The sequence below is a fragment of the Hyaena hyaena genome, unplaced genomic scaffold (genome assembly GCF_003009895.1).
Source record: "Hyaena hyaena isolate Hyena2069 unplaced genomic scaffold, ASM300989v1 scaffold_120, whole genome shotgun sequence".
Taxonomy (NCBI): Eukaryota; Metazoa; Chordata; class Mammalia; order Carnivora; family Hyaenidae; genus Hyaena; species Hyaena hyaena.
Window position 1 is genome coordinate 769,112 of NW_024080752.1, and position 17,373 is coordinate 786,484.

A 17,373-nucleotide genomic window follows, 5' to 3' on the forward strand; every position below is an offset into this window, starting at 1 on the left:
CTCCCTCTAGTTCCTTTAGGTGAGCTGTTAGATTTTGCACTTGTGCTTTTTCTGTTTTCTTGAAATAGGCCTGGAGTGCAGTGTACCTTCCTCTTAGGACTGCCTATGCCATATCCCATAGAATTTGGATTATAGTATTTTCATTTTCATTTGTTGCCATATATTTTTTAAGTTCTTCTCTAATTGCCTGATTGGCCTATTCGTTCTTTAGTAGGGTGTTCTTTAACCTCCATGTTTTTGGAGGTTTTCCAGACTTCTTCCTGTGATTGATTTCAAGTTTCATAGCATTGTGATCTGAAAGTGTGCATGGTATGATCTCAACTGTTTTATATTTATTGAGGACTGCTTTATGTCCCAGTATGTGATCTATCTTGGAGAATCTGCCATGTGCATTTGAGAAGAAAGTGAATTCCATGGCCTCAGGATGCAGAGTTCTAAATATATCTGTCAGATCCATCTGGTCCCATGTGTCATTCAAGTCCATTGTTTCTTTAATGATTTTCTGTCTAGTTGATCTATCCATTGCTGTAATTGGAGAATTAAAGTCCCCTGCTATTAGCACATTCTTATCTATAAGATTGTTTCTGTTTGTGATTGTTTTAAATATTTAGGTGCTCCCATATTCGGTGCATAGACATTTATTATTGTTAGTTCTTCCTGATGGATAGACCCTGTAATTATTATATAATGCCCTTCTTCATCCCTTGTTACCGCCTTTACTGTAAAGTCAAGTTTGTCTGATATAAGTATAGCTACTCCAGCTTTCTTTTGACTTCCAGTAGCATGATATATATTTCTGCATCCCCTTACTTTTCATCTGAAGGTGTCTTCCAGTCTAAAATGCGTTTCTTGTAGACAGCAAACAGATGGATTTTTTTTTTTTTATCCATTCTGCTACGCTATGACTTTTGATTGGGGCATTTAGTCCGCTTCCTTTCAGGGTTATTATTGATATATATGGGTTTAGAGTCATTGTGTCATAGGGCGCCTGGGTGGCTCAGTCAGTTAAGTGTCCAACTTCGGCTCAGGTCATGATCTCACGGTTCATGGGTTCGAGCCCCACATTGGGCTCTGTGTTGATGGCTCAGAGCCTGGAGCCTGCTTCAGATTCTGTGTCTCCCTCTCTCTCTGCCCCTCCCCCACTCTTGCTCTGTTTCTGTCTCAAAAATGAATAAACTATAAAAAAAAGAAAAAAATAGAGTCTTTGTGTCATTTGTGGGATTCATACTTGTGGTGGTGTCTCTAGTATCTTGTGTTCCTTGCAACATTTCCCTTAGAGAGTCCCCCTCAGGATTTCTTGTAGGGCTGGTTTAGTGGTGATGAATTCTTTCAATTTTTTTTTTTTTTTTAATTTGGAAAGACTTTTATGTCTCCTCCTTTTCTGAATGACAGGCTTGCTGGACAGAGGATTCTTGGCTGCATATCTTTTCTGTTCATCACATTGAAGATCTCCTGCCATTCCTTTCTGGCCTGCCAAGTTTCAATAGATAGGTCTGTAACCACTCTGATAGGTTTCCCTTTGTATGTTAGGGCCCTTTTCTCCCTAGCTGCTTTCAGAATTCTCTCTTTGTCCTTATATTTTGCACATTTCACTATGGTTTGTCGTGTAGAAGATCTATTCAAGTTACATCTGAGGGGAGTTCTCTGTGCTTCTTGAATTTCAGCATCTACTTCCCTCCCCAGGTTTGGGAAGTTCTCTGCTATAATTTGTTCCAGGACTCCTTGGGCACCTTTCCCTTTCTCTTCCTCCTTTGGAAATCCCATCTTACGGATATTGTTCCATTTGATTGTATCGCTGAGTTCTCGAACTCTTCTTTCATGTTCCTGGATCAATTTATCTCTATATTACTCAGTTTCTTCTTTTTCTATAAATGTGTATTCTAAATCACTTATTATCCTTTCTGCATCTTCAATCCATGCATTGGATGCCTCCAGTTTATTATGTATCTCATTTATCACATTTTTAAATTAAACATAAATATTTTTAAACTCCATAATATTTGTAGCCATAGTTTCTCTAATGTCCTCCAAACTTATTTAAAGAAAAGCAATTAATTTTATGATTATTGTTCTAAATTCTTGTTCAGTTATGTTGCTTATACCTGTTTTGAGCAGTTCTTTAGCTGTCATTTCTTCCTGGAATTTCTTTGGAGGAGAGTTCTTCTGTTTAGTCATTTTGGTTAGCTTTCTATCTCTTGTTAATTTTAAAAGTTTGTTGTACACTCTGCCCCTGTGATTTTTGCTGGATTAGAGAGGGCTCTTTGACTGTTCAGGGCCTGTCTGTTCAGAAAGTGTTCTTGAATGATATCTCTTGGTTTCTCTTGTTGAGCATTTGGTTGTTTCCCTACTTGTAATGGTATTTGGGACTCTCCACCATGTGTAGCTTGGCTTGTTTCTTGAGGCAGCCCTGAAAAAAGAAAACAGACAACCACAGAGGGAACAAAGGTACACAAACAAAACCAATAACCACGCAAACCCAAGCTCAGGTAAAAACAAAAACAACAGCTCTCTGGCAGGGATGGGCGTGGTTTGGTGTAGGCAGGTCTCGCCTCCACTTTGTCAGCAGGCTGCTCCCTGAGGTCCCACCTTGGTGGTTGTGGGGAGAAGAATGGCGTCGCCCCTGTCCCTTCTCAACCAAGCGTTGCAAATCACTCCTTTGGGTCTTATCTCCCTGTGCTGAGGAAGTAGCCAAGGTGAGCTTAGTTCTATGCCCCATGCCCCGCCTCCTTTCCAGGTCCCAGTCCAAGAGCTTTGTTTATACTGCCTGAAACAGTCCCGCAGGTTGCTGCTTCCCTGCTGCTGGGGGTTGAGATGGGGGTAGGAGAAGTGTTGTAGCCTCAGATCCGCTGGGGTCAAGCAGCAATACAACCCAAGTGAGTGTGGGGAACATAGCAATTTCAGGTCCGCAGAGTCCACGCTGCTGCCACATGCCGTCTGTGCCCCCGCAGCACCACCGGGTCACCGCTGCCAGGGATGGTGCCAGGAGCGCTGCAGTGCAGTTTTTTCTGGCGCCTTCTGGGACCAAGGACACCTAGTTCAAAGTCAGCACCCCAGCCAGAACTAAAAAACACTCTCTTTCCAAGCCAAGGTTTTTCTCTTCTTCAGAGACAGTTCTGTGAGCAATCTCAGCTTCTCTTTCCTTTTCTGAACTCTCGGCAGCTTTCCACCACTCGCCGGTTTATCACTCACTGCAGCTGCACGCAAGCTGGGTTCCCTCCCCTCCTTCCATATCTCTGGCTCCTGTCCTGCTTTTATCTTCCCCAGTTCACACTCACGCACTTATGAGGTTTCCTTCCCAGTGTATTCTGTCTCTTTCTATACCCAGACTCCTGTGGCTCAGTGTCCTATGGCTTCAGGCCTTCTCTGAGAGACAGGTGCAAGTGAAATGCACGGGGCTCCCTGCTTCTCCACCATCTTGCTATCCTCTCTCCTTTTCTGTGTTTTTTAATGTGTTAAAAATAGTCCTTTTAGGATATATCATTCCATTTATTCAGCACATATTTAAGTGCCAGGCATGCAATGGGTGTGATTGGTGAATGGAATAGGGGTAATAAGGAATTTGAAGTTTTGGTTCAGTGAGCAAACCGGAAACAGGAATAACTGTAAATTTATAATAACTTGTTAGAGTATACTTTAAATTAAAATTTAAATTCCTCATCAGAAATTCTAAAAGTAGCATATTTGCTGCCATCCATGAATTAACAATACCTTCTAAAAAAAAAAAAAGAATAAGCTCTTCTCTAAATAACAGTGCTGCTGCCTGGGATGGATGCTTTCATGCTTTTTGCCATCCGGTAAGCTCGTGTGGATCAGCCCTTGCTCACACGTGCCATGCAGCCTTTGAGAGAACGGGGCTCAGTTCCACCTGGAAATACAGCAGCCCCAAAGGAAAAGTTAGCAGCACTGAAAAGCCATGAGCCGTGAGGTATATCTGCTCAGAACAACATGAAGACTTGTGGTTCGCCACCCAGTTGGGTGTCTGTGTGGGGCCGGAAGGCAGAACCCTGGGAGTGATCACTGCAGCGTACCAGTTGTGCGACCCCAAGAAAGACACAGGACTTCTCCAAGCTTCAGTTTCTACATCTGTAAGATGGGGCCTCTCTCACAGGGTTACTATGAAGATCAAATGGAAGAAATTGTGAAGGCACTTTAGGAACCATAAGCATCATTCAAATATGAACTGTTGTCATAGCTGATGTGCTTCTGGCATTTTCAGTCATAGATTTAGGTCTTTCCATGGCTTTTGAGCTTTAGATCTGAGGTCCCATTTTTGGAAGAGGGAGTAGTTAATAGTTTTAATCATTGATATTTGATATTCCACCCCTGCTCTAGAAAGCCTTGCTTTTGGCCCTGGCTGTGGGCTGAGGAGCATAATGAAGCCCTTTGGACTTACCCCCGGCCTAGCGCTGGACTGTCTGATGTGTCCAGACCAGCCCCAGGCCTCTGGACCACCGAGGGTGCATGTGGAATGGGATCATCAAGAGCTGTAGGGGTTCTGCTCGTGCTCTGGTAACCTTAGAGCTGACCAGAGTACATTCCAGGCCCTAAACCTGCCCAGGAATTCTAACCTGAGCCAAACCGAGAACCTGTGGTTGGAGTTGGTGGGAACCAGTCAGAATTAGAGCGATTAAGAACCAACGCTTTAGAGGCACTAAGAGCTGGGGTCAAATTGTGTGTCCGGCACCACTTGTTGCTTTGGCCTCTGGCCCTCAGGTGTAATGGTGGGTCTCGCTGGTCTTGCACATAGGTGGGTCTTGGTGTTGAGGTTGAGGTCATGGGCAGTGACCCTAACACCTGCAGTGCTCAGCTTCTTCCCGGTAGGAGCACTCACCTGGCTGGGAGGCAAAAGTCAGTGCTGTGTTTTGTCCAGCCCACACCATGTCTTACAAGGCGAGAGAATTTATATGTGAGTCCAGATTTCCAGCTTCTCTTGTGAGTTGAGCTGTCTGGCGTTCAGACCCGTGTGGATCATGGTCACAGATGTTGGAACGGAGTCCCCAGCTGCCCCCGCAGGACAGACTGCTTGTTGTGGCCTGCTGCACAGCTCACTGGAGTGCTGTCACAGCCCACTCCCTGTTTCTGTCACCACCTGCCTCCTCTACAGTCCTGAGCTTGCAACTTCAGAGACAAGCATTCAAGGTCTAAAAATAGACCTAATGGGTTCTGCTGGTCTGTGGGCTATCGAATGACCTTGCCCTTGTCCTCCAAGAACTGTGACACCAGGCCTTGGGGAGGCAGCTGTGCAACAAAGAGTGGGCGAACAGGGAACAGCATTGCCTGAAAGCATGAACCTTGTAGTCAGGCAGGCTCAAAGTTGCTGTGTGACCTCAGGGACCTTTCTTAACCTCCCAGAGTCCTATTTTCTCATTGACAAAGAGAGGATAATTGAGTGTCAGTGCTGTTGTGTGAATCAAATGATACAGCCTATTGTGACTGGCCTGCTGGAAGGCCTGTTTTAGGGTTGGTGCCTTGTACACATCAGATTCCTTTTGGAGGCAGTTGGAAAAAGGTGATTTATAACCTGACAGGATATTAAAACCAGAAGCTTTGAGGCATATTTAAAACTTGCAGAGCACTGGGTGTTATATGGAAACCAACTTGACAATAAACTATTTAAAAAAACAAAAACAAAAAAAATAAAATTTGCAGAAAACATTGCAAACTATTAACTGTGAAGTTCGTCAAAAAAATAAGCTATAAACAAATCTGTGTGCCCTTCAAGAATGTTTTAACTTGTTTAAACCATATTTCAGTTTTGAAACCTTTGATGTGAACAGCTTTGAACAGTTTTGCATCAATTACGCTAATGAGAAGCTGCAGCAGCAGTTTAACCTGGTAGGTGACTTTTCTGCCTAGTTCTCAGCCCTGCATTTGAGCCGAAGGGCCTCTCTCCTCACATCTCCAGAGCAGTGAAGGAGCCGCACGCTGGGTCACTGCGCCACCTTGTGGCCATATCTTTAAGTCACACTTTCCTACCCTTTTTCCTGTTTTCCTAGGCCCCTGGCCAGCCGCTTAGCTCTGCCGCGCTTGCTCACAGACCCTCTGTGCCGCTAGACTGGATACTTTGGTTAGTTTCCACGGCCTTGCAAGACTCTGTATCCTTGTACCTGCCCCTCTCGGTGCTGTAACCCACCTGCTCCTGTCCTTTGCCCTTCCTGTCTTCTTTACCTGGCAAATTCTTGCTTGTCTTTTAAAATTCAGCTTCTCCCAAACAACTCCTGAAGGAAAAAAGTAGTAGGACATCATGGCCAGCATGGACTTTTGCTCAAAGTGAAGTGGGCTTGAATCTCACCTCTCTCACCTTCTTCCTCTGGGACCTTCGACTCAGAGCCTCAGTTTCCTCTTTTTTAAAACTGGGTCCGTAGTCTTTGCCTGCCTAATATTGTAAGAAGACCTAACACTGACTCAAACTCATTAAATGTTTCTCTTCTTTCCTTTTCTTCACTTTGGATTTAATCCGTGTATACCGTTGAATTTCATCCCCTTGCAAATTTGTATTTTGTTACCCTTCACAAGGATTCCCTGGAAGTTTAGCATTTAGTAACTACAAGTAAGGTTTATTCCAGGTAGATGTGCTGCATAGCCCACCGGAAGTCACCCCACCATTCTTTGCATTCCCCTTAGTCCCCTCGCTACTGTGCTCTCTCTGGCCTGTATGAATAAGTCATTTATTTCTCAGCCTCCTGTTGGACCTCTCGCTGAGCCTCCCCTCGCCCCACCTGCAGCCAGGATGAGCTGAGCCAGTCCTCCGGGAAGCCTCCCTGATACCCTGATGACCTGAACAAGGAGTGAACAAAGCTCTCCTCGTTGATGGCTTCCCACACTGGCCCCACAGCCAGCAATCTCGAGCAGGCTGGCTCTGTCTTGGATACCAGCAGTGCTGTGAACGGGGAGGGGTTGCAGGACCACCCTGAGTACGCTCAGTGTTGGGTCAACAGCATTTGGGGTTCAACTCAGACCAGGTGGGAGGATGATGGCTAGACTCACATTAGGAACTCAACAGCATTGATCGTGGGTAGGGAGGGCTGCTTGACCCTTGAGGTCTTCCATAAATACTGCAAACCAGTCAGGTATCTGTATTTTCCAGAGGCTTAAGTCCTGGACTTTGGAAGCACACTTTAATGTTCTGTTTTATTTACTCTATTAACTTCTGGATTTCCAGCATGTCTTTAAACTTGAACAAGAAGAATATATGAAGGAAGATATCCCTTGGACTCTGATAGATTTTTATGACAACCAACCAGTTATTGACTTGATTGAAGCAAAAATGGGTATTTTGGAACTACTGGATGAAGAATGCTTGGTAACTTAAAAAATTTTTTCAATTTCTGAGTAGTAATAGAGAAGAATATTACAAAATGGAATTTTATGGTGTACATGTAAATCCTGATGTGTTACCCATTTGGTGGGGTATGAATGCTGGGACAGCAGTCCATAGCAGGACCCTGGAGGGGGCAAGCCTCACCCTCAGCACGTGTAGCCCACCATTGGGTAACACACACAGCCTCTCAGGCCATGTCCAGCAAGGAGGAGTCCTTTGAGCTCCAAGGGGTATGTAGAATGGACAGGAAAGTGGCAAATGACCTCATGCTGCTCATTAATGACTAACAAGAATTGAATTTTCTTTTATTTCCTCATTCTTGTGAGTCACCCATTTGGAGTTGTAGCTGAAAAAAATCAACATCATACAATTTGAAAGAAGCGTTCTACTCTTTGTTATTTCCCTCTGGGAGGAGCACCTTAACAGTGGGGCAGCCTAGCAGTGTTCCTCATGGGACCATAGGGACAAACAATCCCCAGGGCAGTATTTGTTCTTTGGTTAAAAAATTGTATTATGATGCTTAAAAATAGATTTGGTTTCCTTTCCAGAGATTTATTTCTCAAAAAAAAAATCATAATGTTGAAAACTTACCTGAGTTTTCTCCCCAGAATTGTCAGTTTCATGGTTTTACTCATGGATTATCCTTTCTGGCACCACTGTGACATAAGATTAAAGGGATGGCATCAGGGCAAAACATTCCAGAATGATCTAATGAGGCCAGGGTGCATAGAGCAAGATAGCCTCCAGGAAATATTTGTACCTACTCTGCACAGAGGTCCCCTAAGTGACCAGAGTCACGAAGAAGCATGCAGAAGTCATTTGGGCACAATGGGGTATTAAATTCACTGCATTTGGACCGAATATAATTGATCACTTGCAAATCATCAGTGTCAAGAACAAGTTTTGCAACTAGCTCTGTTTGAGGAGGTAGTTAATAGTTAGGCAGTAAAACAAAAGAAAAGCTATTTTTCTGAAATTGGGCAAGGTGGGGAGGACTATATTTAGGTGCCAGTCTTTCCCCATTCAACAGACAATAAAAGTCATGCTCATGTAATGGAATCCATGCTATTTGTCCCCTGGACCTTTAGACTTCTCCTGGAGGAGATTAAGAGGAATACTGCTAAATTAGCAAAAATAAATTTCTTCATTCTTGAGTCATTATATGTCCATTTCCTTCAAGTTTATTACATTTTGTTTGTCTACAGGGGCATGGATATGTCTGTTTAAATGGCATCCTAAAAATTGTTAAGATCAAGGACAGATGTATGCCTAGAGTTGCTTTATAAAAAGGAACCACAGGCACACCTGGGTGGCTCAGTCAGTTAAGCGTCTGACTCTTGATTTCATCTCGGGTTCATCTTATGGTTCATGACATTGAGCCCCACATTTGGCTCCACACTGATAGTGTGGGGTCTGCTTGGGATTCTCTCTCTGCCCCTCCCCTACTCATGTTCCTTTTCCTTTCCTCTCTCTCACTCAAAGTAAATAAATAAAAATTTAAAAAATAAATGAATAAAATTAAATAATTAAAAAATTAAAAGGAGGGGCACCTGGGTGGCTCAGTTGGTTAAGTGCCTGACTTTGGCTCAGGTCATGGTCTCACAGTTCGTCAGTTTGAGCCCCTTGTAGGGATCTGTGCTAACAGCTCAGAGCCTGGAGCCTGCTTCAGATTCTATGTGTGTCTCTCTCTCTGCCCCTCCCCTACACACACACTCTCTCTCTCTCCAAAATAAATAAGTAAACATTAAAAAAAATAAAAATAGCAAAAAGCAGCCGCAGATCTAAGCAGCTCGCTCTGAGGTTGCAACTCACCTTGGTTTGTCAGAATCAGCGCTTTTCTGTGCCTCTATTAACCTTTTGTCTCTAGTCATCTTACCTACTATTTGCTTTGCTTTTTGTCTTGCAGTTACCCCATGGAACTGATGAAAATTGGCTTCAGAAGCTATATAATAATTTTGTCAACAAGAACTCTTTGTTTGAAAAACCCAGAATGTCAAATACATCCTTTACCATCCAGCACTTTGCTGATAAGGTACCGTGAAAGTCTGGAGCAATGCTGTCTGTGCAGGGGCTGTTCCCTGGTGGCAGCGGGCAGGCCAGGAACTTTTCTGATCGGTTTCAAGTCACATGCATGTAGCTGTGATGAAGGATATGTGCATGGGTGTTTAACGATCTTTAATTTGTTTTTATCGCAAGATACGAGTTTCAGCGGTACTGCCTTAAACATAAATGTGGTGCTAGTGGGCCTCATTTCTGATTTTGGATTTGTTGTGAATTCATTAGTCTCTCATCAGTTTATTTCCTCTATAAAGTTGTTAAAATCAAGACAGCATAATTGTTTTCTATAATGAAAGCTATATCTTTTTGTGACGTTTTCCTTTGTTATTAAGTTATAATGTATTTATTACAGTGGTAATATAGGTTGGCTGAAGATGTGTTTTCTAGGTGGTCTTTATTTTCTTCTTTATAAATCTAGTTTTTATGAAACAAATGTTACTTTAATAAAAAGACAAAATTGATATAGTGGGGGAGGGGCCAAGATGGCAGAGCAGGATGGAAGTTCTCAGCTTCCCTCACCCCTGAAAGGCAGCTAGATCACCACCAAACCATTCTGTACACCTCGAGAATTGACATGAGGATTAACATAACAATCTGTATGACGTGAGCCACAGAAATTGGCAGGTATGCAGCTCACAGAGGTCAACTGGGGGAGAGAGAAGCTGCGGAGGGTAGGGAGCTGTTTTTGCAGAGAGGACAGAGAAAAGAGAGGAGAGTCCAGGAAAAGCACTCCCCCGGAAGTAGCTGGAGAGAAAGAGAAAGAGTGAAAATGCCCACAAGTAACTGAACAAGAAAGGGAGAAAGGAAAAAGGAGAGGATTTCAATACCATTAGGACTCTGGAAACAGGGTAAAGCAAAGTCAATACCTGGTGGTGCTCTGCTGGGAAGGGCAAATCCCCAGGAACAGGCAGTGAGGTTCTAGGGCTCCATGGACCACATGGGGAGAAGCTCTTCTCCTGCTGGGAGGACATTTGGTAGAGGCTGTACAGCCTCCCCCCCCAATTTGCTAGTATTGGGACAAAGACGCCAGGGTAAGGTGAAAGCTGGCACCAGCTATGTGTTGTGTTTTGCCCTAATTTCTGAACCTCTGCTGCTGCACAATCCCATGAACTTTTCTATGGCAAGCAGGCACCTGGCCACAATCTCTGAACCTCTGCGACCATGCTACTGCATGAATATTCCCAGGGGTAAGCCAGCACCCAGCCATTGCCTGGGGAGACCCTCCCCCAAAGGATCGGAGCGGGTCGAAGCCTCAGGACTCTCAGAAATGAGGGGTTTGGTAACACAGTCCCAGTGAGATCATTCAGGAGGGAAATGCCATTGGGCAGCCTGATGACTTGCATGCGGACAGTGGAGAAGCAGGGAGTGGACAGAAGCCAGAGACAAAGAAGGCATGCTTCGATTGCTGGTCATTGAAAGTTCAGAGTTCCAGTGCCAGAGACTGGGAAGCTGGGTGATGCCACTGTCACCTTTCCTGTGCATGTCCATACACGCGCTGGTGTGCCACACCGATCCACCCCAATAAACTAAACAGCTCCACCTAGTGGAAAACAGAGCCATTACACCAAGCCCCTCCCAACTGCACCAACCAAGCCCTGGAGGATGACCACAAGTCTCTCCACCTGGTTAGTGTGTGAACTATAAAGTTCTTCATAGTTTGCCTCTTAGGAGAAACTGAATGTAATTTCATTCCAATTTCGTTCTGTTCACTGGTCCATCTGTTTGGAGTTTTTTCTTTTGTGTCTTTTCTTATTCTTGGATACAGAAAGAGAAAAAAATTATTTTTATTTTCTGCTTCAAAAAAATATTTAGAGGCACCTGGGGCTCACTCAGCTAAGCATCCAACTTTGGCTCAGGTCATGATCTCACTGTTCTGAGTTCAAGCACTGTGTTGGGCTCTGTGCTGACAGCTCAGAGCCTGGAGCCTGCTTTGGATTCTATGTCTCCATCACTCTCTGTTCTTCCCTCACTCATGTTCTGTCTCTGTCTCTCAAAAATAAATAAATATTAAAAATTTTTTTAAAACATTTAAATTTTTTACTGTAATTTTTCTAAGTTTTTAAATTCTGTTTTACTTTCTTCATTTCATTTTATTCTATTTATTGGGCCTTAAAAAATTTAAATGTTTCCTTTCTTCCTTTTTTCTTTTCTTTTCTTTTTCTTTCCCTTTTCGCTCATTCTGTCCAGCTTCTTTCAATAACCAGACCCAAATACACCGAGGATCTAACCTCCTTTATTTGATTTTTTGTGTTGTTTTTAATTTTTTTTAATTTTAAGTTTTAATTTTATTAATTCTTTTTCATCTTCCAAAGTGACAAAATGAAGGAATCCACCCCAAAAGAAAGAACAGGAAGAAATGACAGCCAGGAGAGTGCCTGAGTGGCTCAGTCAGTTAAGTGTCTGACTTCAGCTCAGGTCATGATCTTGTGGTTCACAAGTTCAACTCTCAGAGCCTGGAGCCTCCTTCAGATTCTGTGTCTCCCTCTTGCTCTGCTTCTCCCCAGCTCACACTCAGTCTCTCTTACTTGTAAAAATAAATAAAAATATTTTAAAAATTTAAAAAAGAATTAGAGAACTCAGTAACTTATCAGAAAGGAAAACCATCTGAATCATAGGAATACCAGAAGATAAAGAGAGAGAGGAAAAAAGGGTAGAAGGGTTTTGTGAGCAAATCATAGCAGAAAACTTTCCAACCTGAGGAAAGACACAGACATCAAAATCCAAAAAGCACAGAGAACTCCCACTAGATTCAACAAAAACCAACCATCAACAAGGCATATCAGGGGCGCCTGGGTGGCTTAGTCGGTTAAGCGTCCGACTTTCTCTTGGGTCACGATCTTGCGGTTCGTGAGTTCGAGCCCCACGTCAGGCTCTGTGCTGACTGCCAGCTCAGAGCCTGGAGCCTGTTTCAGTCTGTGACTCCCTCTCTCTCTGACCCTCCCCTGCTCACACTGTCTCTCTGTCTCTCTCAGAAATAAATAAAACATTTTAAAAAATAATATTGACTACTTATTTATATTTACATCCGAGTTAGTTAGCATATAGTGCAATAATGATTTTCAGGAGTAGAATACAGTGATTCATTCCCTACATATAACACCCAGTGCTCATCCCAATAAGTGCCCTCCTTAATGCTCCTTACCCATTTAGCCCATTCCCCACCCACAACCTCTCCAGGAATCCTCCCCTCCAGGAACCCTCAGTTTGTTCTCTGTATTTAAGGGTCTTTTATGTTTTGTCCCCCTCCCTGTTTTATATTATTTTGGCTTACCTTTCCTTATGTTCATCTGTTTTGTATCTTAAATTCCACATATGAGTGAAGTCATATGATATTTGTCTTTCTCTAACTAATTTTTCTTCTCATAATACACTCTAGTTCCATCCATGTTGTCGCAAACGGCAAGATTTCCTTCTTTTTGATTGCCGAATAATACTCCATTGTGTATATGTATATATACACCACATCTGCTTTATCCATTCATCTACTGATGGACATTTGGGCTCTTTCTCTACTTTTGCTATCGTTGATAGTGCTGCTATAAACCTTGGGGTACATGTGCACCTTTGAAACAGCATTTTTATATCCTTTGGATATATACCTAGTAGTGCAATTGCTGGGTTGTAGAGTAGTTCTATTTTTAATTTTTTGAGGAAACTCCATACTGTTTTCAAGAGTGACTGCACCAGTTTGCATTCCCACCAGCAGTGCAAAAGTGTTCCCCTTTATCCACATCCATTGTTTCCTGAGTTGTTAATCTCAGCCATTCTGACAAGTGTGAGGTGGTATCTCATTGTGGTTTTGATTTGTATTTCCCTGATGATGAGTGATGTTGAGCATCTTTTCATGTGTCTGTTAGCCATCTGGGTGTCTTTGGAGCAGTGTCTATTCATGTCTTTTGCTCATTTCTTCACTGGATTATTTGTTCTTTGGGTGTTGAGTTTGATGAGTTCTCTATAGATTTTGGATACTAACCCTTTATCTGATATGTCATTTGCAAATGTCTCTCCCATTTCGTCGGTTGCCTTTTAGTTTTGTTGATTATTTCCTTCACTGGGCAGAAGCTTTTCATCTTGATGAGGTCCCAGTAGTTCATTTTTGCTTTTGTTTCCCTTGGCTTAGGAGACATGTCCAGTAAGAAGTTGTTGTGGCCAGGGTCAAACAGGTTGTTGCCTGCTTTTCTCCTCTGAGATGTTGATGGCTTCCTGTATTACATTTAGGTCTTCCATCCATTTTGGGGTGTGTGTGTGTGTGTGTGTGTGTGTGTGTGTGTTGGTATAAAAAGGGGTCCAGGTTCATTCATCATATGTTGCTGTCCAGTTTTCCCAACACCATTTGCTAAAGAGACTGTCTTTTTTCCATTGGATATTCTTTCCTGCTTTGTCAAAGATTAGTTGGCCATAAAGTTGTGGGTCCATTTCTGGGTTCTCTTTTCTGGTTCCACTGATCTATGTGCCTGCTTTTGTGCCAGTACCATACCATCCTGATGATTATAGCTTTGTAATACAACTTGAAGTCCAGAATTGTGACGCCTCCAGCTTTGGTTTTCTTTTTCGGGATTGCTTTGGCTATTCTGGGTCTTTACTGGTTCCATATAAATTTTAGGATTGTTTGTCCTAGCTCTGTGAAGAATGCTGGTGTTATTTTGAAAGGGATTACATTGAATGTGTAGATTGCTTTGGATATTATCGACATTTTAATGATATTTGTTCTTCCAATCCATGAGCAAGGAAAGTTTTTCCTTTTTTTTTTTTTTTTTTTGGTGTCTTCTTCAGCTTATTTCAGCATGTATATCTTTTACGTCTTTGGTTAGGTTTATTCTTAGGTATTTTATGGGTTTTGGTGCATTTGTAAATGGGATTGATTCCTTGATTTCTCTTTCTGCTGCTTCATTATTGGTGTATAGAAATCTGTGGGATTTCTATATGTTGATTTTTAAACATATTTTGTAGTTTATGAGAATTTATGACACATAGATATTACATAATAAACTATGTAAACTAAAGGCGAAAACTACTGGAGTTTGAATGTTTAAGCAACCACCCTGGATATGTTATTTTTTGAGGGATTCGAAAAGCCCTGTGAATCAGGAAGGGCCATGTGGAGAGTTTTCTAAGCCAAATTCAGGCTTAGAATTTACCCACTCTAACCTGACCTCAAGGGCTTTGGTGGCCTTTTAACATTTTGTGGTCAGTCAGTTTTCCTTTCTTTTCTACCATACTAATGCTGCATTAGGAAAATATTTCTGTTTGAACCCAAAGGACAACACTGAGCTTTTTTTCTCCTCCTGATGGCTTCAAAGGCAGAGTGAACCCTAAGCCAGGTCTTCATAGACCTCTGTGTGTATCAACTGCACACATTGCAGGGAATGACTGGTCACTGGTGGTTAGAGAGGACTGACAGGTGAATATAGAGTGATCGGTGATGAGTTAGAAACCAAGGCAGTGGGAGAACCTGGCTCTTTCCAGCAGATGACATCCCCAGCGTCTGAAGTTTTACATAATGGATAAACAGAAACAGAATCTCTTCTAGAAGATTGATTTTTTAGTGCCTTCATTATTCATTCTTAAAAAAGAAAAGGAGAAAAACTCCGTGGCCTTAGACGCTGTCTGCTTTTGCTTCTTTGGCAATAATTAAACCCTTTCTCTTTACAGGTAGAATATAAATGTGAAGGTTTCCTTGAGAAGAACAGAGACACTGTCTATGATATGCTGGTTGAAATCTTGAGAGCAAGCAAGGTTTGTAAGGTCCTCTGATGGTAATTACTGTTATTCATTATATAACTTGAAATGGATCTAGTTGGGTATCAGGAAAAAGTAAGAAGTATGTGGTTATGTTACTGTCTTTCAGGGGCAAACTGTAGCTCATACTTAGAAAAAATAACTGTTTTGGAATTGGGACTAAAATATGTATCTAGCTTCTGAAAGCATGCAGATAAATCTCCACTAGGTACAAAATCAGAAATCAAATATGCAGACACCAGAGAGGAAGGATAGCTAATATAACCAGTTAAAAGACCACTGCTTACATTTTATTCACTCATTCATAAATATGTATAAAGCACCTATCATGTGCCAAGCATTGATCCTAGATTCTGGTTACAGTAGTGAGCGAGGCAGCCCCGATACCCACCCTCATGGAGCTCACCATTCTAGAAGGAATGATGTACCCTGACCATATAAGTAGCAATGGCAGGTAGTAGTTCTAAGTGCACAAAAGAAACCAGAGCAAGACAGAGGGGATGATGGGGGAGGGGAGTGCTTGCTCAGATGTGAAAGCTCCTTGAATCCACAGTTCTGGAAGAGGAGTAGGGTCACCAAAGCAATGACTCTGGATTTTCCTTTTTCCTTTCGAACATTTCCTTATTAACATTTGAGAATAAGAATATTCCATACACGAGGCTTCATTCTGTGAACATTTGGTTAGATCACATTTATTTTTCTTCTTTTAAAAGATCCCTTTTCCTTCGTTCATATTCATGTATTTTGACAGTTTCCCAAATGAGCATGAACACTTCCACTAACAATCATAAATAAGTTGTAGGCATGACAACTTGAGTTATTAAAACTGATTTATGATAGAGAATTCAATCTGGCTGCATCTTATGTACAAAATTAGTTGATTTAGTCCACCAATTGTTTACTCACCCCCAGGCATACCCTGGGGTCTGGTCTGGAAGATGAACACAGATCACATCGAAGTGCACATGGGTCTCTCTGCTGAGCACAAAAGCTCTCAGAGGTGTGGGAAGTTCAGATCCACTGGCTTTGCGGCTGGAGCATACAGGAATATACTAGAGATTCTCCCCTGAAGGAGATTGTCAGTGCCTGATTTAAAAGAAAAAAAAAAAGGAATTTCGCTCTAAGAAGATATAACATTTTAAGAAATAATTGATGCATGATAGAAAGTAATGAGTATCTTAGAAGATACTCATAAGGGAAAGATTTTTTGTGTGTGTGTAGAAGAAATTGGAATTAATTTGAGTTGGGGCACAAATATTTTTACCTTTATTTTAAAACTTAACTAAGCAAGTGAAAAGAGTAGAGCTCAAAAATATTTTAACAGAACCATGAGTAATGGGTAGAGTTTGGATTTACAAGGATGAGAATATGAGGTAGGAAGGAGGAGATTCCAGGTGCTGAAACAGTATGAGCCAAGGCACAGAGGCAGGACTACAAAATGTCTCCACTGTGCAAATGTCCATAAAGACATTTAATATATATTTAATATATATATATGGAATATAAATGTGACATAGACATTTGCACAGATGGCCTCTCTGTTTCTATTCCTGGAAAGAAGCTGTGTCATCCCAAGGGAGGAGTGCCTTTAGAGATTGGTGGAGACTGCTAACCTTATTTTACACAGGGTTGTGGTATCCATTTATAAGGTTTGTATCAGCTGCCCACTACGAGTGAACACCTTTGGATATTGAAATCCTCTCTGTTCCTTCCAGTTCCATCTCTGTGCCAACTTTTTCCAAGAAAATCCAGTCCCTCCTTCCCCTTTCGGTTCAGCAATCACAGTTAAATCTGCAAAGCCGGTCATCAAGCCAAACAACAAGCAGTTCCGGACCACAGTGGGGAGCAAGGTACCCAGAAAGTACCTGAGGGTGAGAGGCCAGGCCCCACAGGGAGCCAGGCAGTGGCGGGGGGGGGGGGCACATTCCAGGCCTGGACCTGGGCACTGACCTGCTTCACATCTAGTATAAATGTAAATGCAAAGAAAAGCCACAGCTCATCATCATCATCATACCTCACCTTCAAAGGGTGCGTACACCTGAGCAAACCATGTGCACAATAACATGATTTACGAAGTTCCTTGCTATTAGGGAGAACTGGATAGAGCAGCATTCTGTCCAGAACATAGGACGTGCTAATACTCACAGTGACAGATTTAAACCTTTCAAAATAGACGTTAATGCATGAAGCTAACTTTTCTTCCTAATTTACTAAGGTTGGGCCTCTGTGTGTGTGTGTGTGTGTGTGTGTGTGTG

At 42.3% G+C, this 17,373-nt stretch overlaps 1 protein-coding gene across 1 annotated transcript in view; it reads left to right on the forward strand.

Annotated features, from left to right (window-relative positions):
* The window catches only part of MYO5C (myosin VC), a 106,562-nt gene that overhangs the window by 37,067 nt on the left and 52,122 nt on the right, over window positions 1–17,373 (forward strand). The window contains exons 11-15 of the mRNA XM_039237163.1: window positions 5,754–5,835; window positions 7,163–7,303; window positions 9,228–9,353; window positions 15,032–15,115; window positions 16,834–16,968. Of these exons, the coding sequence (XP_039093094.1) occupies window positions 5,754–5,835; window positions 7,163–7,303; window positions 9,228–9,353; window positions 15,032–15,115; window positions 16,834–16,968 (568 nt within the window). The remainder of the gene's footprint in view (window positions 1–5,753; window positions 5,836–7,162; window positions 7,304–9,227; window positions 9,354–15,031; window positions 15,116–16,833; window positions 16,969–17,373) is intronic.